Source organism: Neolamprologus brichardi, chromosome 22 (genome assembly GCF_056152115.1).
Source record: "Neolamprologus brichardi isolate AB-2024 chromosome 22, ASM5615211v1, whole genome shotgun sequence".
NCBI classification, from domain to species: Eukaryota; Metazoa; Chordata; class Actinopteri; order Cichliformes; family Cichlidae; genus Neolamprologus; species Neolamprologus brichardi.
This window is the reverse complement of record NC_142124.1, coordinates 27,748,930-27,775,342: the sequence shown is the minus strand read 5'-3', so window position 1 is coordinate 27,775,342 and position 26,413 is coordinate 27,748,930. Positions and strand designations below refer to the sequence as shown.

The 26,413-nt window shown below is 40.4% G+C and overlaps 1 protein-coding gene across 1 annotated transcript; it reads right to left on the bottom strand.

Annotated features, from left to right (window-relative positions):
• Window positions 1-274: 274 nt before the first annotated feature.
• On the bottom strand, window positions 275-25,814 carry LOC148096797 (CMP-N-acetylneuraminate-beta-galactosamide-alpha-2,3-sialyltransferase 1-like). Its single transcript, XM_087834902.1, has 7 exons — window positions 25,749-25,814; window positions 16,392-16,660; window positions 12,314-12,510; window positions 10,939-11,106; window positions 8,994-9,039; window positions 8,221-8,340; window positions 275-1,468 (listed from the first exon to the last, which is right to left on the bottom strand). The coding sequence occupies exons 2-7, from the start codon at window positions 16,641-16,643 to the stop codon at window positions 1,301-1,303; spliced, it is 951 nt and encodes a 316-aa protein (XP_087691028.1). The 5' UTR covers window positions 16,644-16,660; window positions 25,749-25,814; the 3' UTR covers window positions 275-1,300.
• Between the last annotated feature and the right edge of the window lie 599 nt (window positions 25,815-26,413).

Here is a 26,413-nt window from a genome sequence, read left to right as displayed (position 1 = left end):
TCTGATTGTGAAGTGTTGTAGAAAATCTCCAAACCTTCTATTTGGATGGGACCATCCAGTATGAGTGTAGAATATATTCAATAACCTTTTAGCAACAAACATCTATACATAGTTTCTTGACAAGTTACAGGAGTTTAATGTGAATGGCATGAATTCATGATTGATACTAAATGGCACTGTATCCATTCATCAAGTCTTCAACGTCTAATCAGGTAATGGAGTGAAAAGTGACAAACTGAAAGCAGCATTGCATTTTGTATTCATTTTATTTTGGAGACAAAATGTAGACATACTACATAGCAGAAATATTCACCAGCAATTTTTTTTCAAGTCCAAGTCAAGTCTCAAGAGTCTAATGGAGGAAACTGATATTCTATTGTTAGATAAAACCAACTAGTCTCTCTAACACTTGTAAAATGTTATGAATTATCTCATATGGCCTTTGCTTTATTGATGTACAACAGCATTTAAAATGATAAGTGCATACTCACTCAGGGTTGTTGCAATAAACAGAATTTTGGGTCCCATCCTACCTGCCTCACACAACAATTCATGACAAGGTCTCAAGACTCGAATCCCAAAACTTTGGTTTGGTTTTTGTTTTGGTCAGGTATAACTTGCGATTGCAAGTCGCCATCTCTGCTACATAGTGCTTAATAATTGTCATAGATTAACACAGAGGTTCCCAAAGTGTGGGGCCCAGATGTTAGCTCTTTATACAGTAAAGTTACAGTGGGATACAAATAATATCAGTCTGAACCACAATTTGTTCCCACGGTTCAAATTACGGACAAACAGTATCCCACAGCTGTTTATGTTCTTGAACCCATTTTGCACAGAGAGGCATTTTTTGAAAAATCTATTGATAGCAATGCTGAATATTATTACACAGGAAAAAAAAACAACTACACGTGAAATAATTACACCATGACGCCTCTGCCTTTCTAAATGGAGGGACAGTAACTCCATTTAGAAAGGGTGTGTATATGTAAGCGTATAAAAACTCAACATAGTAAGATTAACAGTAACAGTATTTTGTCTATATCTGCCAATAAAAGTTTGGGAACCACTGGATTAACAGATGATTCTATTAACAGATGTTTATCTCCTGAGGTCTGAGTCTTCATTACTAACAATCCCAAACCATGCATGTCAGTTTCAGTAATAGTGTTTTATGCTGTTTGGTTTTGCTGGTCACAGATTTTTTTTTAGAACTAAATTTATATATTCTTAAGGAGTTATGGTTATCACTGACGATGACTTGAAAATGATGAGGAGACAAATGAAAAAGTAAAGGAAATTACCATCCTTTAAAAAAAACTATTTTCTTCTTCATGTGTAATTTAACAAGCATTTTATATTCTTCTTCTCCTGGGTGGCCTCCTGTTTTTATCCGTTTGTTTTTAAGGATTTCAAAGTAATGGCTCCAGTTTCCCTCGCTGTCTGCTCCAAACCCAAAGACATTAACCTAAAGAAACAAAGTTTTTACAGTCATTAAGTCTTTAGTATTGAACTTAAATAAATGTTGCCACAAATTGCACTCTTAGCCCTTTCATGCATGAATTATAAAAACCTCAGTCATGGAAAAAAAACTTTCCAGAGTTTTTTTTTTTATTCCTCTTTAGGCATAAAAAACCCCCAATGTAATTGAAATTTTCTTTATGAACCATTTTTTTCATGGAGTTACAATTCAAAGAAACATGTAAATATGTATGTCAAAGCACTGACGAAAATGTTGAACCTAGTTCTGGAACAGTAAACTACTATTTTCTACATATTTTTTAAAAAAACAAACAAAACAAAGGCATAATGGAGGCATGGGACACACAACACAGGAGCTCTAGTTTTCCACTACAACTTTATTCACCTCCCCACATCAACTGAGGATATCGCACCCAAACACAACAGAACATCTCCTCCAAGCTTGGGTGGGAGTCAAGCCCTCTAGTGGGTCGCCACACATGTCGTCCCCCCGCCCCCCCCCACCCCCCACCACTGCAAAATCCCAAAGAAAAATTCCACTAGTCCAGGACCCAGGGCTTAAGCAGTTGCCATGGCGGAGTAGTCGTCACCGACATAAATTGCAGAGGCCAGCGCGCGGGACAGACAGTCAGCGACCAGGTTGGACTTGCCAGCCACGTTCTGATTGTCCGTAGTAAACTCCAATATGGCCGCCAACTGACACTGCTGGAAACCTTGGACATGGTGAAGGTCAGAGGCTTATGGTCAATGTACGTGGTAAAACTGCAACCCTTGAGGAAAACACTGTACTTGCGCTCAGCGTCTCGGAGCGTGTGACTGAAAAAGGCGAGGGGCTGCCAGATGCCAGAGACCCGCTGTTCCAACACAGCGCCCAACGCTACATCCGACGGGTTGATGGTCAATGCGATCTCCGCTGATGGGGACGGGTGGGCCAGCAGAGCAGCATTGGCCAGTGCTGACTTCCCCACAGAAAACACACAGATGCGGTCTGGAGACCAGTCAACAGGGTCTTTAGCCGTTTTACCTTTTAAAACAGCGTAGAGCGGTTGTAACAGGTGAGCGGCCCGGGGAACGAAATGATTATAAAAATTGACCATACCCAGGAACTCCTGCAACACCTTAACTGAGGCGGGACGCAGAACAGCTGTGACAGCCTGAACCTTGTCCGGCAATGAGACCACACCGTCAGCGGAGATGCGGTGCCCCAGGAAATCCAGGACCGGCAAACCAAACCGGCACTTGGACGGGTTGATGATCAGGCCATGTGCCACCAAATGCTGGAAAACCTTGTGCTGGCCCACTGACCTGCTGGCCACCAATATATCATCCAGGTAGACGAAAACAAAAGGCAGCCCCACAAAACAGAGTCAATCAGGCACTGAAACGTCTGAGCGGCACCTCAACCCAAATGGCATGCGCAGGAACTCCAACAAGCCAAAGGGAGTGATAACGGCGGTTTTAGGAACATCCTCAGCGCGTACCAGCACTTGGTATTACTGACCCCTGCACCAAATCGATTTTGGAAAAAATTGAGGTCCCAGCGAGATGGGTGGAAAAATCCTGGATGTGGGGAATCGGGTAACGGTCGTTCTCCGTAACGTTATTTAAACGTCGAAAATCCCCACTGCCTGTCCGACTTGGGCACCATGTGAAGGGGAGAGGCCCAGGCACTGTTCGAGTGCTGCACAATGCCCAGGCACTCCATGGCCGCAAACTCCTCCCGGGCAACAAACAGCTTCGCAGGGTTGAGGCGACGCACGTGCGCAAACACCGGGACCGACCATGGGATATAATGCTCAACCCCTTGTTTCGCTGCCGCGCTGCAGAAATTAGGAGTTGACAGTGACCGAAACACAGCAAACGCTGAAACACGTCCCCGGGGGCTACCAAATTGGCCCAGATGAGGGGGTTAGCGGCCCGGGTAAAACAGGGCAGCGAAAAGAACGACAGAGCGTCAATCAAACGTCTGTGAGCAAAATCGACTAACAGCCCGTGAGCAAGAAAATCAGTGCCTAAGATAGGCACAGAGCTGGCATCAACAACAAAGTTCCACTCGAATTCCCGACCGTGGAAACTAGCAGTCACTAACCTTTCCCCATAAGTTGCAATAGGAGAACCATTATCCGCAATCAGCTGCGGTCCGTGTCCTGCCGCTAAACTGTCCGCGGTGGTGGGCGGGATTACGTTCTTCTGGGAGTCAGATTCCACCAGAAAACAGCGCCCGTAGCATGAGTCTTCAATGAAGAGCAGCCTTTCAATATCATCAGTGACCGCGGCTGCTATGGCACCGTGGCAGTCCCGTTTCCTTGAGCCGTAAAAAGTGCAGGGTGGCAGGCAGCGACGCGCTCTCAGAATCAGAATCAGAAAGACTTTATTTATCCCGAAGGGGCAATTAACATACAACAGAGAAGCATGACGCCAAAAACGCTGACGGTAGAAACAAAGTCTTTCCCCACGGTGCCGCTGTGTAGCCGTCAGTGCCAGCCCGTCCGCTCCAGAGAAGACAGGTGGGGCTGTTGCTGGTGGGTTCGCAGCCAGGCCATGCACTCCGAACGTGCAGGAAGCCAGCAGGATGCAATCTGCTTCTTCAGCCAGGGAGCGGTATTCCAGGTCAATCCAGAGTCATCAGATCTTTATGATGACTATTTAGAACCAGAGACTTTTGCACAAGCAGAGCTGTACAATCTCGTTCATAATCTAAATCTGTCGAAAGACATAGCAGAACTTCTTGCCTTTGAGGCTTAAGCTGAAGCATTTGCTTGCCAAGGATGTTACTGTAAAGAGGTCAAAGTCATAACTTGACAGCATTCTTCACCGCTGATGACTCAGTGTGGTTTTGTCATGACGTCAACAGACTCTTCAGCAGTTTGTCACAAGAGCATGTTCCAAGACACAAGAGCTGAATCATCTCTGCAATGATTCTTCACAAAAAAGCTTGAAGGCAGTCCTACTCTATAATGGAAATGCCAGACCAAGTGTGCCGATTGCCCATTCTGTTCATCTAAAGGAGTCCTATGACAACATGAAGACACTGCTTGAGTCAATTGCATATAAAACTCACCAGTAGTGATCTGTAGGTGACTGGTATGTTGATGGGAATGCAAGCTTTTGGGAATGCGATTCACCAAATACTGCGGTTTCCGGGGCCTGTGGACAGTCAATCTACTGTGGAGCATTATATCGAGCCTAACTGGCAGCCACTAGATGCCTATGTCAAGTTTCTGCCTCTGGTTGAACCGCATGAACCGAGAGAAGGGGTGGGGGGGGGGGGGGCACAAAGAAATACTTTTCTTTCGTATTCTCATTTAAAATGTCTAGCTTTTATTAAATAATTATCTGAATCTTACAACCAAAGTTTTTATCTGATGTAAAATGTATAGAAATCATACATATACCAACAGGACAGTGTATATCACTGTCACAACAGTGTTTGTTTTCATTCAAAGGCTTTATGGCTTTAATACCTGGTGGGCCGGTCTGTAGTTAAAAGCGTTTTTGAAGTACAGTGGTAGCTGACTGACACTGGTCATTATATCTATGACACAGTGTTTGACTATCTGACTTTGCGCTGAAAATTTACTTGATTGGTGCCCGCCGTTTAATAAAAAACTGCATGCAAGTCTATTGCAAATGAATATTACTAATAATTCAAAAAGTTCATGTGACTGAAATCAGCATGAAAAACTGGTTTAGAAAAGTGTTTTGTGCTTTCTGATGATTACAAAAATTTTTTTTGTTGACCTATGTCTTTAGTCTGACATAAAGAAGAGGAAGGTTACAAATGTTCTTTAACCCCTCTGATTTGCTATCATCCTCTCACATCATCACACCCCTTATCTCCACTTCCAATCTATGTTGCATTAACAACAGAGATGGGCAGTAACGCGTTATCCGACTACTTTTTTCAAGTAATGAGTAACGTAAGGGATTACTATTACAAAAGTGTTATTAAATTACTGTTACTTTCCTGTAAGCACGCTGCGTTACTGCGTTACTAAACTGTCATGATTTTGTTTGTGAAAGTGTCTCATGACAATGACGTAAGCATGTGCGACGCACGTGGCAGCAATAGACGTGTGTAGATCAACAATAGATCATATGGAGTGTGGGAGAGACTATGACCTTGCAGTGTGGTGTGGACATACTTACATTACTTTAAGTTTTATTCTGTAAAAAGTGACAAAAACATTAGTGTCCGCTGTACACTCTGCGTGGGAAGAAAACTTCTTTCTTCAGCGAAAAATTAAACCTCGAATCTTAGAAAGCACCTAGCACGCTGCCACAGGAATGTTAAATTCACAGAGAAACCCCCGGATCCTCCCACTGACATGACCGCTGCGGCACCGGGCAAACCTCCACCCGCCCCACTCCTGCTAAACAAGTGACAATAGATTTAAGAGCGTCAGGACTCAGTGCTGCTGAATCTTTGATTTTATTTATATTTTGCTGTGTTTTACTTGCATCCATTTGAAAGTATGTAAACACAAAACATTATTTTATTTTATATGTTGTAATATGCAGAAAGTAGGTTTAAATGTTAAACAATTTCTTTAAGTCAAAGACAGTTGTATATAAGTTCACTTTTGCTTAATGCAGTGTACATAAAATTAAAAGATTAAAACTAATAAAACAATTCTTAAAAAGAGGCTTTCCATTTGATTCAATTTTATATGATGGATTATGCATAAAAAATTGAATTGGGCTGAAAGGGCTATTGCTTTAATATGTATTCATGTTGTGTATCATGTTTTCAAAAAGTAAGTAAGTAACTAATTACTTTTGAAAATAAGTAATCAGTAAAGTAATTGGATTACTTTTTGGAGACATAATCAGTAATTAGTCACTAATTACTTTTTTCAAGTAACTGATTAACAAACATCCAGACACAGGCTGCAGACATATGTTGTTTTTCGTATGCATGCGTGCAGCATCGTGTTATCTGATGGCAAGACTATGCATAGCACCTGCTAGCTAATGAAAAGATTATTTTTGGTTTGTTCCCTAGACGTTCTTCCAAAATTCCTTGCAGTCAAATTTAAGTTTTATGAGGTTTTTTTTTCTAGCAAGCCCTGAATTAATCAGGCAAAAGCTAGATGCAACATTTTTGAATTGCTTTGAAAAGTATTAGAATATGTTAAAATATTATATAAATGATAACTCATTTTTTACTTATTGGTTTGTTAAATACATAATGTCTTCCTTCTCTCACCCCAACCGTTCGCAGCAGATGGCCGCCCCTCCCTGAACCTGGTTTTGCCGGAGGTTTCTTCCTGTTAAAAGGGAGTTTTTCCTTCCCACTGTCGCCAAAGTGCTTGCTCATAGGGGGTCATATGATTGTTGGGTTTTTCTCTCTATCTATGAAGAGCCTTGAGGCGACTTTTGTTGTGATTTGGCGCTATGTAAATAACATTGAATTGAATTGAATATTTCTTAGGTTAACCAGCCAAGTGAACATGTTTGTAACTCCATGAAAAATTAGCTGACATCCACATCTCCTTTAACATCCTGAGATCCACTGACAAAACTGTTAGTATTAAATAATCCCCATCCTCCTTTTTGTTTTATCACTGCCACTGGCATCATCTCTAATCGACTCAGATTGTAAATGCACCAGTATACTGTGGGCAGTATTCCTATCACAAGTTGAACTTGAACTCTACAAAATATAAAGAAATTAATACATATGACGGCATGCTTTGCTGGCACATCAGAATATATTATTTCGTGAAAGTTACAGCTTCATAGCAGTTACAGCAGTATAGAAACAGTATTTCTATAAGTTGGCAATATGAATACATATTTACAAGAGCATTCTTCATTAAAGCTGCATCAACCTTCCACTTAAGGAGCTTCAAGAGTATTATTTTTCATGCTTGAAATATATTCAGAAGTCCTTTCTCTTGCAAGTGTACTCCATAAACTACAACACTGCATGTGACAGTGCTGGATAGTTTAACAGCCTCACAAATATGAAGCCTAAAATACCACAATTGCCCTCTAGTGGCTTGCTGCAGTACAGGTACTGTGAGTCTGTTAACATGAAAACACAGGCGAAGGGATAACATAAAATTGGAAGGAAAGTTATAATCAAATAATAATTGTATTACCTAAGATAAAATATAAATTCTATTTTACAAGAGCATCTGATTCTCACATTTACAGCCTTATTTTGACCTAGGGTTTAAGCTAGGGTTCCAACTAGATAGGTAAATATTCCAGGGAAGAAAGCAAAATAAAGTGTCGTTAGAATGTGTTCAAATGTAATATGTTTATGATACGTTCTGTTCAAATGGTCACGTGACACTATTCTGCCCTACATGGCCATGAATACACTGCATTCATAAGTGCAATGTATCAGTTGAGTCTCCTTGACTCCAACATTGGTCCTGTCTTTACTTGGTATTAGATCAGTTTGTAAGTTTGGCATTTGTATACTGTGCTATCTGAGAGTTGCATAAAATTATTTTTGGCTGCCTATTTGACACAAGTGGGTAGTTCTGTATGTTTGAATGGGAAGAACTTATGTTGGATGCCCTTTCAGACACAACCCCAAACGACAATATGTTTCTCCAGTTGGAATCAAACCAGCAACTTTTCACTTGCCAGTCTAAAGTGTTAAAAACTACACAATCAAAGGTGCACTTAAAGTACTAACCATAAATATACTTTCATAATTTACATTACATGAGTGTCAGTCAGATGCATGATGTAGAAGTAGATTGTGTAAGGTGAACATACCTCATCACACATTAAAAAGCTGAGAACCACAGCAAGAAAGCCAGTGGATGGATAAGCAGCCTTCTTTCTCAGCCAGACATCATGAACATATTTCATGAAAGCTGGATGAAGGATCGACACCTGTTATGAATCAGACAAATCTTTAAATCTGAGTTTTATTAATTGTTCTTTAATGAAGTATATGCACAATATACTAATATACAAAATACTTTAAATGAGCACCACTGTGGCTAAAAGAAGCCATTATTAGTGGCATGGCTTTGTTCAGTGACATGCATGACCTTCTGAGCACATAATTGTCAAGTATGAGCGACTGTGGAAAACAATAACAATACCCGATGCAGAACAGAGTAAACAACAAATACTGCAACAAAGTAAAGGCTGAGGGTGGGGAGAGCCATTGCGAGGGAGGGGGGCATTACTGGAAAATGTGATGAAGCATATCTTGCCTTTGGCTTCACCTACTCCAAAGGCATTGGGAGCACCCGCTGGGCTGTCCAAATTGGCGACAAACAGTATTCAGCATTCTTGATTTTTAGTGGGAGCATACATAATTCTTATTTTAAAAAATTAAATTTATTCAACATGACGACGTTGATGTCGGGATTGGTTTGTGAGACCGTCTGACGCCTCTGTCTTTCTAAATGGGGGACAGTGACTACGTGTGTCTATGTAAGCATGCATGCCTGAATTAATGGTAGCATAAAGTTATTATTGGACTTCTTGGGTATCAACATTTGCCAGTTTTGTTAAGGTAAACCTAAAATACTCACCAAATCTTTGTTAGCTATCTCTTTAGAGTTTGGAGCACCTTTTTTCCTGTTGAAAAGAAAATATATTGTTGAATTTGTTAAAGAAATTGTTTAACAAACAAATGCTAATAATTATCTAAGACTTAAGAATCACAATAAGATGTTCAGTTGTTCATAAAACAATTTATTTAACTTTTTTCCATGTAAAAAGAGTTGCTGCTAGCTATGTGAAAAACCAGAATATATCATAGGAATATATTTTAATATCAAACAGCTCTTGGGGAGTGGGGTGTCTCAAAATTGTGTTTTAATATTTCCTGTTTATTAGCCCACTAAAAAATGTGAAAATTGTTAAAGAAAGTGGATATGCAGCTAAAGTAATAGTATTACTGCTTCAGCTGTAAGTTAAATTACTCCCAATGGTCCCAACGGCAACTAGAGAGCAGATTTAATGGGGAGATGCAGTGCCTGTTTTAGGGAAACATGGTTTGAAGCTAACATTCTGTCAAAGGCTTGACCACACATACAATGGGACAATGCAAGATGTTCAATTCATGACCCTCAGGAAATCAAGGCATTTTTGTATGCAGAAAAAATGAAGTAAGATGAGCCTGGTAGAAGAATCGATGAAGAACATGTTTGTGTTTCCACTCTTTAAAGCAAGTTTCCCCATGAAACAGTTGTGGGAACACCCCAGGAAAGACACAGAACCACATATGGTTTCTTTTTTGTGGGTTCAGTTACCCATACATTAGGCTGGGAAATGAGATATAGGCCTGATATTGATATCTCCTAATAGCTGCAGCATTGCTCATAAACTTGAGTCATCTGTGTTGGAGTAAACAAAGGATTTGTGTAGGAGATGATTTCACTGTGTCCAGTGTGTTTACCACCTTCAAATGTCTTCTCCAGCGTACATTTGTTTTCAAGCCTACAAATTACAGTGGCACTATGATCTAGAACTGGATCCACTGACACCGTAAAATCACCACCAGGGCAATATTGTGGTTTAGAGCACTTAAAAGTCTGATCATCAGCATTAGGTGGATAGATACTACCCCAAATAATCTTTTGCCCCTTTATGTCAGCCAACAAAACAATGACATTTTTTAAACATTTAGTTAAGTTATTTGAAGCATTTAAGATTTATAACATTCTATACATTTTACAGCTAAATGTATGGTGGCCCTGAGAGTCCAAACGGACTGCAACTTAAGGAAACACCAGCAATAAAAACACTGGAAAAGCACACAGAACACAACGGAAATAGGAAAAACAAAACAGAAATAGGAAAAAAGAAATCACAAATACGAAAAACAAAAACAGAAATAGGAAAAAACATGATTCATATAATACTGATGATGGATTTTTAGGCTAATAGTTAGGCTAACACACTTGCCTTTCATCTTTTCTTTCCTCACAAAACCGATAGATCCTCCACTTCTTTTAAGTATCTCCCAGCGCAATACTTAGCATATTTTGGTTACTGCAAATTGTCTCCCCAGAAACACTTCCCTGGTGTTTTTGGAAATCTGTTTTTTCCTATTTCTGTTTTTGTTTTTTCTGTTTCCGTTGTGTTTTGTTTGCTTTTGCAGTGTTTTTCTCATTGCTGGTGTTTTCTTAAGTTGCAGTCCGTTTGGCCTGTCGGGGCCACTGTATAAATGAGTTTAAGGGCCAGGAAAGAACATTAAAATATGTCATTTGAATGCCAAACAAAATATACACCATCGATCTGAGACCTTTAAGGTTTAACTAAATTTTGAACCTTGTTTAATTTGCTTGTTCAAACAGACGAACCTGGATTGCACCTTTACTTATAGTTAGCTAAGACTGCGTTGCAAAGCTATTAAAATCTGAAATTTCATAATGCCATTCCAGTACAGTTGCAGTACAGTTTCTAGCAACATAAGTTTTAAAAGAAGTTGAAATATAATTAAAGTGAAGACAGAAACCATGTTTGGCCTACCCTGGAATTAATGACTTCAGAAGCCACAAAAAGTCAGGTGTTTTGAATGGAAAAAACAAAAGATGAGTGGTGTTGTCCAATCTAGTAGAACTTTCTGGATACATGACATGATAAGTTGTTTTAGTTCCAACATCTCTTTCAAAACCTTTGGTCCTCCCACGGTTGACTCTAAATAGTACAGAAGGATATATAAGTTTACATATTTAGCATTTTAGACACATTGTAATTTACATCACATTATATGTATAACAAAACATAACAAAACTTAGATTTTTTTGTGACATGAATCTAGGCTTTTCAGGTTTTGTCAGTGAACAGTGCTGTTGAAATTAGCTTTAGTGTTTTGTTTTTGTGTAATGATGGTTATAATGTGTGGGGATTATATCATTTTATATCATGTTGATTCTTTTCTATCTTTTATTAAGCTTTGAGCAATGACATTTGATTAAACATTTATTCCATGTATTAAATATACAGTTTCAATCATGTTATTAACACACATTGCATTTGTGCTCATGATAGAGTTAAGCATACAGTCTAATGAAGGTTAAAAGCGTCGTTCAGCGTTATGTCTGAACTGATATATTGATGAAATGACTTGAATGCTGTGAATGAATGCCTAACATGCTTACATACACATAGACATGAAGTATAATTTTTAGGGTAAAGGTGAAAGACATCTTGCTTTGTCTCTGCTTGGCAACTAGTGGTCCGGGATCTACAGGAAGCATCTGGAGGAGCCAGACAACCATATAGGGAAAAATGCTGTTAAACACGGAAACTTGTTGAACTGTCGTTAATGATAACCTATACATGTGATGTTTTGTCTAACGTGAGAAGGTGTCATGGTCCCCGTGTCTGCCCGGCTGACTCAGGTGGGCTACATATGTTTCTTGTTTACATCTACCTCTCTCACGCTTGCTGTGTCTCGCCGGAGCGGAGCTCAATGCGAGCTCCCGCCCTCGCACCTGAAGTTAATCACACACCTGTGGCTCGTCGCCTAAACTCATCCAGTACTTAAGGCAGTGGCTGGAAACATCTCGTTGCTGGACTATTGAGTAACCTCGGTAGTAAGCTCCAGAGTACTAGTCTCGTGTTGCCTTTTCGTATCGCTGACCCTTTGGATTAATCACTTGTTGTCTGTAAACAGGAATTCCGTTTCCCTGGAACCCTTGGTGTGCAGGCTGCTGGTGTGCTGTGTTTTTTGTGAAGTCCCTTGTGTGTGAAGAGCTCCTTTCCCAGATTTCCCTGTGACCTGGATTCCCCCCGCCCCCTCACTTGTATATATTTGCACCTGGTGTTGTATAGTAATAAACAAAACTGTATTCTAGCTGCCTTGTCTGCGCTTGAGTCCATCCCACTTCGTTATTATTACCTTATCACAATATCATGGAAATCAATCAGGGGTCCATACTGAGATCCTCTCAAATTTCCAGAATTCCCCACCACTGCACAACTCCTGCAGCGATCAGGGCGAGGTTCTTCAACATCTGCAAAGGGTGTTATTGTCTGAAACACACGTTCTAGTGTTTTATTGTAGACAGTGAAGTTTTGTTTTTCCCTCTGTAAGGGCTGAGAAAAAAGAATAAAGCAACCTCAGATCACATCTCTTGTTCAAAACACATTTCATCTTTAACATTATCCCTGCTAATGACAAAATATCTGCATTGTCTTGGAGCAACTGTGTGCAATAGTGTAATTCCCTTAGGGATTAATAAAGTGTTCTGATTCTAAGTATTCCAATCATACAATATTGTTAAAAAACAAACTTTCTGACTTTTGTCACAGAAACACAATATTCTAAAAATCATAAAATCAATTCAGTTTGATTCAATTTCAGTTATTTGATGGATAACACCAGCATCTATTTCTAAGTGTCTTCAAGGATCAAACGTATGCACATTTGTGTTATTAATTATTAAGATATGTCTGTGAAGTTTCTCAATCATCCAGGTCATCGTAGTCTAAGGAGCTTGGGGGGGGAAAGCGTCTTTGATTTCTTTGAGTTGCTTGAAAACATTTCACTTCTCATCCGAGAAGCTTCTTCATTTCTAGGGTCAAATGGTGGAGAGTCCCAGATTTAAGCCCCGTTGGAGTGTCCCCCAAGAGGGACATGGACCCCCTATTGATCCTCTACCTAATCACACGAGCCAAGGTGTGAAAACGGGTGTAGGTCACAATCAGCCAAGAGCTCATTGTGAAGCCTAACCCCACCCTATCATGTGCATTCCTGAGTGGGCGTTAAGGTGTCTGGGAAGGGATCTCAAAACTTGATTATAGATGGTAGACAGTTGGTGTCGTGAGCCACCGCCTCTGTTCAAAGATGGTCGCTCATAGTAGACATAGTTTTCCTGTGTGGTTTTCTCAAGTCTCCCTGCATCTCCCCTTTAAATGGCCTGTATTTGTATAGCGCTTTACTAGTCCCTAAGGACCCCAAAGTGCTTTATACATCCAGTCATCCACCCATTCACACACACATTCACACACTTTAGGTACCACCTTTAGGTCTGTTGTTATTAGTTGTCTCCAGTTTAGGTTATCCTCAGGTTCTGTTTCATGCGCACTGTATTTCTGTTTATTTCACTTCCCTAATGAAACTCCCTTGCATCTGAAAGCTGTCTGCATCTAGGGCCCTTCATTAAAATCCACATGGCTTGCCATGACAGTACGAACCAGCCACCGTGGACCCCGCTGCATTTAATCCATCCGAGGAGCTCCAGAGGGACGTCATCTACTCCGTGGAGCGGCTAATCAATCTGTCCCTTTAGCACAAGGGGACAGCTATAGCTAATCAGCTATAGCTAATCGGCTACAGCGATTAGTTTCCGGTCTCCCCTGATTGCTCAGCTCACTTCATCCGCTCACACAGGATTTTATTCTGAATGAGCTTCACCTTCGCTCCCCGGGCACTACCACTCACCCAGCCACTACCGCTTTGCTGCTCGGCCCATCAGTCCAGCCTTCAAATGGGAAGTGGTGCTCACACCATTGATGCCCCTCACCACAGTCGGACCCCGGGATTTTAGATCAGCCGGCTTTGGTGAGTAAAAAGGACAATTTTTCTGTTTACACAATTGCCTCGAATTTCAGTAAAAAAAACCCTGCAATTCCCACTACTCCTGAAAGCGGCGGCTCTCACCATCAACTTTTCTCTTTTTTTGTACAGTCGCCATGGCAGTAAAGAGCAGAGAAGGGCTCGCAGCACAGGTGCAAGTAGCGGGGAAAAAAATGTGCTGCCACCATGTGGTGAAAAAAGGAATTACACCTTTAAAGTCAGGATTTATTTATTCAGACTTTATTTATTCAGAAAGTGAGCCATAAATTATACATAATTAGACTGAAACTGTGGGCCACTTGAAATCTGACGGACTTTGGACATGCCTGGTTTATTAGGTGGTATTGTAGTGATTCTCTGGTTGGGAAATGGGCGTTCATTAGTTGTGCAACGGATCACGGTTGATCCGTAATCCGAACTGATCCCACTCCACGGTTCGGTACGCACGATCCGAAGATTCGAAAAAGAAGAAAAAAAATGTATGGTGCGCGTGGGGGGTCTGTCAAGCGATAGTTATGGCCAGTGCTAGCAGAGGAGTTTGCGGTATTTAAGCAACCCTTATCTGCCCAGTCCGACCGGGCTAAAGCTATTACAGAAGCTATTGGGGTGTATAGCTGCAGACGTTGTGCAAAACAAGGGGTCTAAACTATGATGAACGTGCTTGAGCCACGCAGTGATATCCCGTTGCACGTCCACTTTAGTGGCAAGATCGTTCCAAGCATGTATGAGCAGGAAAAGATTTAAGTTATGGCTGAACTGTCCCAGGCATCTTTTGTTGCTCTAACTACTACAAATGGGTGGACCTCCAGGGCAACGGAAAGCTACGTGACCGTGACAGCTCATTATATCACAGCGGAGTGCAATATAATGAGTGGCGTGTAATATTGTAGGGTCTACCTTACAATATAAAGCGCATTGAGGCGACTGTTGTTGTGATTTGACGCTTTATAAATAAAATAGAATTGAATTGAATTGAGTGGTAGAAACAAAGCCCTATACTGCCCTATACTGTATCTTTTTTTTTTTTTAATAATTGCGTGGAATGAGTCTTGAATTGAATGTTTTTAACAGGCAAAAAATACTTCAATAAGTAAATAAGTAAATGTTCAATTTTTGTCTTTTTTCTTTTTTGCTGATCTGAAAATTGATCTGATCAGTGACTTAAAACCGTGATCCGAACCGTGAGAGCGCGGGAGGGGGGGGGAGTCTCCATAGGGAGTGTTCACCCAGTCGCCAAACAGGCTAGGACCGCCACTGCCTGTAGGGATGAGTTGAACTGGCTTGGGATATCAACCTGTCACCCAGAGTAACCTCACACTGTGCGAAAATGGTATTTAAAGGATAATTGATAACAACAACCAGGGCATCAGGGGCCAGATCAGAGCCATCACTGTTCATTATTTTCAATCTTAAACTCAGTTGTGTGTCAATTAAATCCAGGTAATGCAAGCCATTTCCAGGAATGGACTCTTCAGTTATGGCTGAAACATGGAGCATCTCCATGTAACATTTCTTCTCAATTGAAAACAGGGTGAGGGGGGCTGTGAAGAGATCCTTTTAACACTTTTTTACACACACACACGCATGCGCACACACACACACACACACACACACACACACACACACACACATACACACATGCACACACACACGCACAGGTCCCCAAAAACAGTTGTCTAAAAAGGATGTAATTTTTTTGTTAAAAAAGTAAACCTTTTGGCTTTAACATCCAAACATCCTATTCATCATCCTATTACATCACCATACTTCCACCATACTTCCATGATTATATGGAAGTGTGGTGATTATTTATATTGTTTATTATATAATTTTATGATATTCATAAAAATTATGACTGTTGTAAACCTTTATTACTTCCTTTATTACTTCTTCTGTCATACATCATTTGACGGCAGGTCATAAATAACTAGTTTGATACAAAGTACCTATTATCCCTCCAATTGGATACTTCCAATAGGATTAAAATCTGGGACTCTCCACCAGTTGCTCTTAGAACTGAAGAAGCTTCTCAGATGAGTGGTGAAACTTCTTTTTTTTTCTTTTGTCATTTTAAAGATATCTATATAAGTAATTGTATTTTACAATTCTTCAGCCAGTTAGAAATACGGGTTGCAAGGATAAAGAGTTGAGTATACATAAAAGAAAAAAAGATAAGTGTAAAACAAGGTTTTTTAAACATATCTAATTAGTGTAGCTAAACTACGGAGGAATATTTGTGTTGGTTTTTTGGGTGGTGGTTGCACAGACTTGAATATACTACTTTTGCTGTACCAGTAAACACAGGTGTCATAAAATAAACAAGGGATGAGCAGTTAAAATAACTTTAACATGGCCACAGTGGGACAAAGGTTTATTGTAATATGTTTTCATTATTTACCTTCCACCAGTCGAAATCTTCCTCTGAGGGTTTATGTTTCTGTGACATAAAAGGTTTAGGAGATTCACTAATGATGTAATTAAACCAAGGATCACTGTCTGTTAGACATTTGTGACAGGCACAAAGTCTTGACTCCTGATGACAGAAGGTATATCCAGATAAATTCCATAAAAGGATGGAGACCAAAACAATTGCTGTGATATTCAGTAGTGAGGAAATGTGCACTCTGCATTTTCCCCTTTTGAAATACATCTTGATGGAGTTCCAATCTGTGAACAAATACAATGTGAGTGAATGTGAAAATTAGCACTAAGCCTTTAAGAAAACAGTAACAGAAATGATAACTCTTTAATTAAAATTATTTATAGTTTGCAACATATTAAGAGCACTGCACTGGAAGGCAGAAAAATCAGATAAACATAGAAGGTTTAATGTCCTCTTGTATTTATGGTATTTTCACAGATAGCATTTACCAGCATAAACCAGCTGCTACATTATGAGCACATCACGTTGAATTAAATAGCATGACAGCCAACGGAAAGGACACACAGAACTTAAAATACTTTCAGAGTCTGTCGGTTGGTGTATTTGCATGAATTACTTATGCCATTGTTGTATTAGCCTATCTCTATTGCTGATGAATAACCTAAAATATCATGTCTAATATATATATATATAATTTTTAAAAATTCCCCACTCGCCCCTGTGGGCGGTCAATCCTTCAAGCTCGGGTCCTCTACCAGAGACCTGGGAGCTTGAGGGTCCTGCGCAGTATCTTAGCTGTTCCTAGGACTGCGCTCTTCTGGACAGAGATCTCTGATGTTGTTCCCGGGATCTGCTGGAGCCACTCGCCTAGCTTGGGAGTCACTGCACCTAGTGCTCCGATTACCACGGGGACCACTGTCACCTTCACCCTCCACATCTTCTCGAGCTCTTCTCTGAGCCCTTGGTATTTCTTGAGCTTCTTGTGTTCCTTCTTCCTGATGTTGCTGTCATTCGGAACCGCTACATCGATCACTACGGCCGTCTTCTAATGTTTGTCTACCACCACCATGTCCGGTTGGTTGGCCACCACCATTTTGTCCGTCTGTATCTGGAAGTCCCACAGGATCTTAGGGATCTTAGCTCGGTCATTCTCCATCACCCTTGGGGGCATCTCCCATTTTGACCCCGGGATTTCCAGGTTATACTCAGCACATATATGTATATATATATATACACATATATACACACACACACACACACATATAGTGAGAGAAGAATACATTTGGGAAACAGAATTTCTACAATTCTGTTACTGTTAATTGTACTCTCTGCAGTGTTTAAATGCTTACATATGCACACACAGTTACTGTCCCTCCACACATAGGACTCGGTTCTGCTTCTATGCCCCATCCTTGTTTACTATTTCCCACCGAGGCTTCTAGACTTCTGATTGGCCAACATTTCTACACGGTTAGGAATATAGCGCCACCTGCTGCTTTGGCATGTTCCTAGCAGCGTTTTCCTTCATTTCCGCCTTTACGTGTGGACGGGATTATTTTTTAAAACAAAAACGGAAAATCTCAGTTTTCAAAAATACCCGTGTACGTGTGGACATAGCCTAAGTCAAGAAGAACCTGTATGATACATCTATCAAGCTATCTATGTAGCTATCAACAAAAGAGGAACTTTTCAAAAGGGGGGGGAGGGAGGGGTTATGGACTATGTGCAAACAGTTATTGGGGTTGTGTCTGACTTGTGAATTGCCACACAACTGTTGCACAGAATTTAAATGTTTTATGTAAACCCACAAAACATACACACGCAAATATACATACATACGTATAAATATATAATCTATATATTTATACGTGGAAAATTGTTAATTGTCCTAAAAAAAGTCCAGGGTAATTTGGTGTTACCCTGGACAAGATTATATTGTCCTCCCCAGCTTGTTGAATGGTGAGGGGGGCTATTTGATGAAAGCACATTGTTGTTAATATTGGGGTCGATTTTTAATTGTTGTGACGCATGTTTGAAGTTGGTGGGATATGTGTGTTTGTTACGTCAACCAAGAAAAAGAGTTTAGGTTAGGATATTTGGTTAAGGGATGGATTTATCCCTGTATTGATTAGCAGAGTTGGACTCGGGCATCAGATAATAAACTGGCGGTTAGAGTCCACAGTGATGCTTTTAAAATGGTTTAAATTACTTAGGACGGGAACGGCGATTCCTAGGAGTGTGGTTGCTCAGCGTGTGGCAGCGACTGCTGATCGTGGACGCATGGTCATCCCTGGCGGAATCCAGTTAGCCCGGTTGGTAACCGCGGAACTTCGGGCACCCGTTAAAAACCAAGTGGTCATTGACCACTTCCGTACTGCGCTTTATGACCGACAGGGGCGGGGCCTCGGGCGTGACCATTTCAACGTGGCTGACAGGTGAGCCTTAAGTAAAGCTTTAAGGCGTAAGTTTATACGCCGATAAGTGGAGCTTCCTGACGAGCTGCGGGAAGCGCTTATAAATTAATATAGGGCTTAGAAATCGGGCCGCTGTCCCAGACAGATAACAGCTGTAATTGACCAGCAAGGTGGGCGAACCTGGGCTTAGAGGCTTTTAAAATAGTCGAAAAGTTAGGTGTACCGGTACTAAGGTTTTGAAGATGAAGTGAAGATGTGATATGGTAATGGAAATAATTTATCTTGGCAGTCAGTGGCAGTCTTTTGTTATATATAAATGTGTGAATGTATAAGTGAAGTGTAAAATTGTTATTTGGATGAATGATTAAAGGTGCACATTGTTTTGAGAGAAAAGGCGGTGTGTGTGTGTGAGACGATGATGAAAGTATTGCGTGGATGATGCTACGAAACTGAGCTGAAAGAATGGTGACATGTGTGGAAAATTGTTAATTGTCCTGATGTCTGAAAGAGCTTTGCTGAGCACGCTGAAGATTTTGATGTGAATGCTGGCAATGTAATAAGGGTGCATTGTTTTTAGATCAAGACTTAGCAGAATTACAGAGGGTTTATAGACTGTAAATACAACCCCCCCCCCCCCCCCCCCCCCCCGAAAAAACAAAAACAAAAAACAAACAAGAGTTCGATTAGCCTGTAGAAACAGGAAGGAGAGAAACAGAAAAACATGAGTCTCTGTGGCTGCGTGTGTGACAACTTTGCATGCACATAAAAGGACACTGGCTGATGCGCGTAGTGTGGGTCCAGAGAGAGACTTAGGTGCACTCTTCTCAACCTGAAAACGTGAGTGCAGCGGCAAAAGCATAGATTAACAGAATTGGGATGAAAACAGGCCAGGCTTTGGCTTAAAATTTGACAGCTTCACCTCTCATTGTCTCCTTATCCTGAGAAGAAGCTTAAAGGACAGTCAATCTCCTGATGAAGACAGAAGACAGACAGAACACCATGTACTTGAAGAATTAACAGCAAGCAAAAGACAGTGCAACTAAACTATAACACTGAAGACTCCAGCAGTAGCATGTAAGAAAGCATGTGATGGAACATGCCCTGTGAATTACAGGCTGTGGAGAACAGTGGGATAAATAACTGTGTGAAAGCACTGAACACTGAGTTCATATTTGCCATGCTTGGAGGCGGTTGCCCGGGGCGGCATCGTGGTGTGGGCGGCATCACGGGCATCGGCAAAGAAAAAAAAATTGCTCGTATTCATGCTGCCCCGACGTCATGCCAGCGCATACTGGGAATGGCATAGGCACCGATCGGTTTTCTATCGCCCATTTGCTAGGAGTAAGGGCGCCCTCCGTTTGTGAGGTGCGCCTGCTGCTTGCGGCACAGGGAGGAGAGGGCAGGGCGGTGGCGGATTCTCTGGCTGGCTGGAGCAGCATCAATTAACCAACTCGCAAAATAAAAACAAACCAACAAACACGAAAACACCAGACATTATGATACAGACTTATAATTTGCACCAATGTTTTTTTGAAATTCTGTACGCGAAAAGTGAGCGCGAGAGCCCTCGGTGCGCCTGCTTGCTGCTGAAGTCAAAATAAAACTTTATTGTCATCTCTGCTACATACAGTACAGAATATAGAGAGACGAGACGATGAGGCTCCAGTTACAGCAGTTCAAGTAAACAAACAATATATATAAGAAGAGTAAGAAAATAAATATACACTTTAGGACCAGGGGAAAAGGGATCAATAACAATTTAAAATTTATATTTTACAGTTTGATGATTTAAAGTCTCACACACAACCCGTCAAAAGGGGAGGGGGTCCTGCTGCTTCCAAATAGAGCACATTTCATTCATAATGTTGTAAATCCAAGCCCATTGTGTATTCATGATTTGAATCCTGGGTTGTGTGAAATCCCAGAAATACACCTTAGACAAAGTGAATCTGTGAACTAAGGTGTAGGTCTATTAGGTTATGTTGTGGTCATCCTCGGGTTGGGGGATTTTTGTTCATACTGGAGTGCAAAATTAAAACCAATGGAAGATGGACAAGAAAAGTTCAAAGCCATCAGGTGCTCAGTTTAGAAAAAAGAGAAAAGAAGAGGAGGAGAAACGAGCAAAAGATACAGGTAAGCAGATGTGTCATTGGCAGGTCATGTATCCTGAAACAATCAGAATCAGAATACTTTATTAATCCCTAAGGAAATAACGTGGATTACAGTTGCTCCAAGAAGAAATGGTAAAAATAGTAACAGAATAAACTCCAAACAATACATTATGTTACAGATTTTAATATTAATTAGTCATTATCAATTGTTGATTTGTCCTGTTCTCATTGTATGATGAATTATGATGGCTGTTTGGTAGCCATTTGCATACTATGCATACTCTCTCTCTCTTCATGTGTGTGTGTTTCTCTGGTGAAATTCAGTATGGTTCCGACAACAGTTTTATGTCAATGGACAATCCTTAATATGTGTGTGTGTGTGTGTGTGTGTGTGTGTGTGTGTGTGTGTGTGTGCGTGTGTGTGTGTGTGCGTGTGTGTGTGTGTGTGTGTGTGGTGGGGGAGGGGGGGCGCCAGAGGGTGTGTTCGCCCAGGGCGCCAAACAGACTAGTGACATGCGTCACTAAACCTGACAGGCGAGCTCTAACTCCTGGTTGAAGACAAGGGATGCTGTTATTTAAGGTGGGAAATCAAAACTTTGGTTAGCAAACTTGGGAAAGAGAAAACTGACTGCTTAAGTGGGAAAATTGTGAAGGAGTCTGAAACACTGCAAAAAGAAACAAAATCAACAAAATCGAACACACACAGAAAAGGCATTAACCTTATAAATACAAGAGAGCTCATGAAGATTAGACAGCATCTTGAGCATGAGAGTCTGTGTTAACATAGTGTGAATTTAACACACTTAAACCTTTAAGTCTGATTTCAGACTATGTAAGTATTAGTTAAACCGAGAGTAGGGCAAAACTTTTGTGGCCCTGAAGTTCTAATCCCCATAACATATTGATAGATTAATAAGCAAAACGTTTCTGTGTTTAAGATTCTTGGGGTTGTTGTTTTAGTGATGGGTGGATTCTGTCAGTTAGGTTTGGGTTGTTTTCTTATTTTAATAGTGGGAGTTTTATTAAACATGGACATGTCTAGAATTGGGCCCTTTTAAATTGTAACAGTGCACTTAGAGAAATCCTGTCAGGTGGTTATGTTTTGTGCTTTGATCAGCTAATAATCAGCTCTCTTTTTCTCATTTTTGTTCTAAGCAGGCCTGCACAATTGAATTAACAGCGTTGTAAAAAATTTTGGGAGAGCAATATAAGGTGAGCTTTTCCAGATTACAATGGGCTGAGGAGAAGCCATCTGTGGGAACCTGGTTCCTGTTTAAAATGATTGCACCGAGTCAATCCAGTCAAAGATTATAAAGAACTTTTTTCTAAAAAATAAAACAAATGAATGAGCTCATGTTGCTGAGGGTGGAGAATCTGTGATTCAACCAAGTGACCAAGGTTTTTTCCTTTAAAACAGGAGCAAAGTAAGGAAAGCACATATATTTTGGTTAAGTCTGATAAAGTAAAATTAAAATGTACCGTTACATTAAGAGGAGCAAAATGAAATCAAAATATGCTGTACGAAGAACATGACTGATAAACTGTTCTGTCTTAAGTTTTGTTATAACACAGGTATTACAAGTGGGAAATGTGGGTTTAAAAAAAAATGAAGTTAGTGTTAACACACATGTGTTGTTTCTAGGCAGCTCTGAATGGAGCCAGGGGTTTAAAAGATTTAACATGATGATTAAACTGATTTTATTCCTAAACACAGGTTTGGAGGCCCAGAGCAAATGTACCCGAGGGGAGAATTGCTGAGGGTTTTAGAGAAATAATTTGACTAAGCTTTTTCTATTCATTTTATAAGAGGTGGTGAAGTGTTTTCAGTATTTTGAGTTTCAGTAGCTGGTCTTTAGTGACACACGAAGTGTGCCAAGAAGGGGTGATTTTGGGTTTAATTTGAAATAAGGGGTTTTGTGATCATGTTATGATTTTCTGGGTGTTTGATAATTTAGCTATAATAAAACTTACTCATAAGTAATTGCTTTTATGCTTAAACTTAATTGATTGAAAATGCTTGTTTTGTTTTCTCTTTGATTTTTTTAGCAGAATAAGTAAAGGGTCAATGTAAAAACAAAATGCTTCTAGACACAGATAACATGAAGGTTCACTTGTACCAACAGTTTTTTTTACAGTTTGCACGCTTACTGACACAGACATTTGATTAGTTTCTGGGGTAGAGGTGAAAAACTGTTTGCTTTGTCTTTGTTTAGCAAGAAGTAATGCAGAAGGTGTGAAAATAGGCCTGCTCTGAATAGGTCGACTGGAACCATCTGGAGACTGAGACAACCATATAGGGCAAATGTGGTAGAGCTTGTAAATGTATGTGTGACTAAAAACAGGAGGTAAGTTGAGTACAGGACGTGCTTGAGATGATCAGATAAGAGAAGAAGAGAGTTTTTTTTATAAAAGGGTGTCAAAGGTTGTTAATAGTGTAGCTAACCCAAATGAATAAAATTTAAGATTATATATGTATAAATGATAGACCCTAGAACATGATAGGTTGAACCAAGTTTGAAGAATTAAGAGAACAATTGATGAACATAATAGGTTATGGAGGCATAGCAGAGAGAGGCGTTTTCCTTTTCTGTCCATTACAGGAGAAGGAGCAGGTTGGCGAGAATCCTGGAAGCACTGGACCAAACGGGACCACAAAAGAAGCACAGAGCACGAAAGTTCAAGGAAATTTGTTGTTTAGGAGATTAAAGGCGTGTTAAAGTTAAATGTGGCCGTAAAAGTAATGAAGAGTAATATGGGCCTTTTAGGGGATAAAGTTAATTATAGATGATTGGATTGGAGCAGTGAGGGAAGTCAGAAGTGGGGTTAAATTGTGACTCTGGGGTCAAAAGGGGATGGTAGGAAGAGAAGCAATGATAGCTCACAGCCCAGCATAAACGCGAGGTGCTGTATAAGGGCTTGATTTATTTGTTTGGTTTATTTGTTGTGAATACAAGTAATTATGCTATAGTAATAAGGGAACATTGAAAGTGTACAACTCGTTGAGGGGACGGAGGACCTAAAGGGTTGGGTGATTGGGTGATTCAAAAATGAAATTGAAAGGTTTCATTTTTGATATGATTTCTTTTGATATATTTTAGCTATTATTCTCACATGGAAGTAAACTTAATGGAATAAATTAGGGTTTATGTCGTCTTTTAAAGAAGACGAAAAGGGGAAACTGTTGGGGTTTGAATATATAATCTGAATGCATATTTGCTGATTATATTGTTTTAGATACGAGAGGCCTAACTCTGAGTACAGTCTGTGCCAAAGGGGACTGACAGGAAATTACATGCTTTTTGCAGGCAGAAACTAAGCAGAGTGTTTGATCGAAACTTAAAGTGTATGTGACGTCGAGAAGTACATAAATAACCTGGCTTCCTGTTTTCTGCTTGAGACTGGCTGATGTGAGCAGGTGTTTCTGTGTGTGCCCAGTCTCCATTTTTAAAGTAAAAGACCACTATGAGCCATGTCTTTTTTGGCCGTAAAGAATACAAAAGAACTGGGATTTAATAACACTCACTCACGTGCACTCACACATACACACAGGTACGCGCATACAGTCACTCACGTGCACTCACATAGGCATATGGGTACGCACACATACAGGCACTCACGTTCTCGCGCATACACACACAAACACAGAGTTTGCAGCACACCATGGGGGTTTTCTGATGGGGTCGCTTCTATAAAGCTGACTGTAACAAACAAAGGAGTGGAAGATTTGCAGAGGGACACCGGCCTTGCATGTGTCCTCTTCTAGAAGATGCATGCTTAAATGAAGATGAATAAAGATGAATAAAGGTTTTGTGAAAATGACTCCTGAGTCCGGTGCCGTCCCTGGATGGTAAATGGTAAATGGCCTGTATTTGTATAGCGCTTCACTTAGTCCCTAAGGACCCCAAAGCGCTTTACACAACCAGTCATCCACCCATTCACGCACACATTCACACACTGGTGATGGCAAGCTATATTGTAGCCACAGCCACCCTGGGGCGCACTGACAGAGGCGAGGCTGCCGGACACTGGTGCCACCGGGCCCTCTGACCACCACCAGTAGGCAATGGGTGAAGTGTCTTGCCCAAGGACACAACGACCGAGACTGTCCAAGCTGGGGCTCGAACTGGCAACCTTCCGATTACAAGGCAAACTCCCAACTCTTGAGCCACGATCACCCCAAACGTCCCTGGATGCCCGAGGAATAAAAAGAACCAGGGTGAAACTGATTTCGTAACATTTGCTTTCTTCACGGGAATAAAGTCTGAACTAAAGGGCCTGCTGAGGTGCAGATCCAACAGCTAGTTACAAGGTTTTTCGGTTTAAGGCAATTTTTCTTGCACAATAATAGCTATTAACTACTGACTAAAGCATACAATATGCATATTTCAGTGTGTGAGTGATTCAGCGGTTTAGTAGACAGTCAACAGTGACTCCAGAAATATAAGTCTCATAAATATAAAGAGGACTCTAAATAAGTACCCTATTATTAAAATTAAAAGTTGTAATTATTTGTTTCGTGGGGTCCTCTCCTAGACTTCGCCCGAAAAAATGCAGGCATCGTCAGGAAACGTTCAGTGTGTATACTTTATTCTGCTGGCCTCCCAGATGCATTATTTACAAAGAAAATAAACAACTAACTTATTCATCACTAAAAAAAATCTATGTACAGAACACAAGAGAATGCTAAAGAAAAAAAAAATCAGAGAGACACAATTGAGTCACACTATAATGCTAACATGTTTTTTAAATGTATATATTTAACAACATCTGAATAAGGTTTTTTAAGAGGTTCTATAAAGCTTGTCATGAGTAATTAATAGTGTTAAATGTAATATATTTTCTCTTACCTTCAAAAGTAAAGGAAGTAGAAAGCAGGCAGAGAGCCTGTGAACGATAGAGCAAGTTGAATTGGTGAGCTACTATTCAACTAGTGGGGTTTATTTTTGGTTCTAGGAAAGCTGAATTGTTTGGGTTGTTCTCAGAATTGAGAAAAGAGGAAAAACCTGTCTGTTAACTGTGCAACAGCCAGTGTAACATTATCTGGGAGGGTTTATTTATGATCTGTTTAACCCATGAAAACCATACATGGAAGGAAACCATGTATCCATGTCAGATTATCTTTGATATGAGCTTATGAATGTAGTACCATAAATAATGATGAGAAGAAGAAGAATATCACATTGTCATGTCCTTAATAGCACATAATGGGGGGGGGGGGGGGGGGGGGGGGGGCTTTGTGCGTAATCTGGACCAAAAGCTGGCCTTCTACTGCTCCTCAAATTGATTGCACATAACATCCTCTGAATTGTGTCTAAACTGATCATATCTCTGCTTTGTTTGATATCCAAGATAGATTGTGTCAATGAAATGTCTCACAGTGACATCAGCATGACACATGAGGATGAGACAAAAGTTTCCAGTTCAAGAAATTTCTGCACCACACCTGACAACATGTCTTTGTGTTATTATGTTCTTAACTTTCCTGCTGTTCCAGTAAAGCAGAGATGCTGAC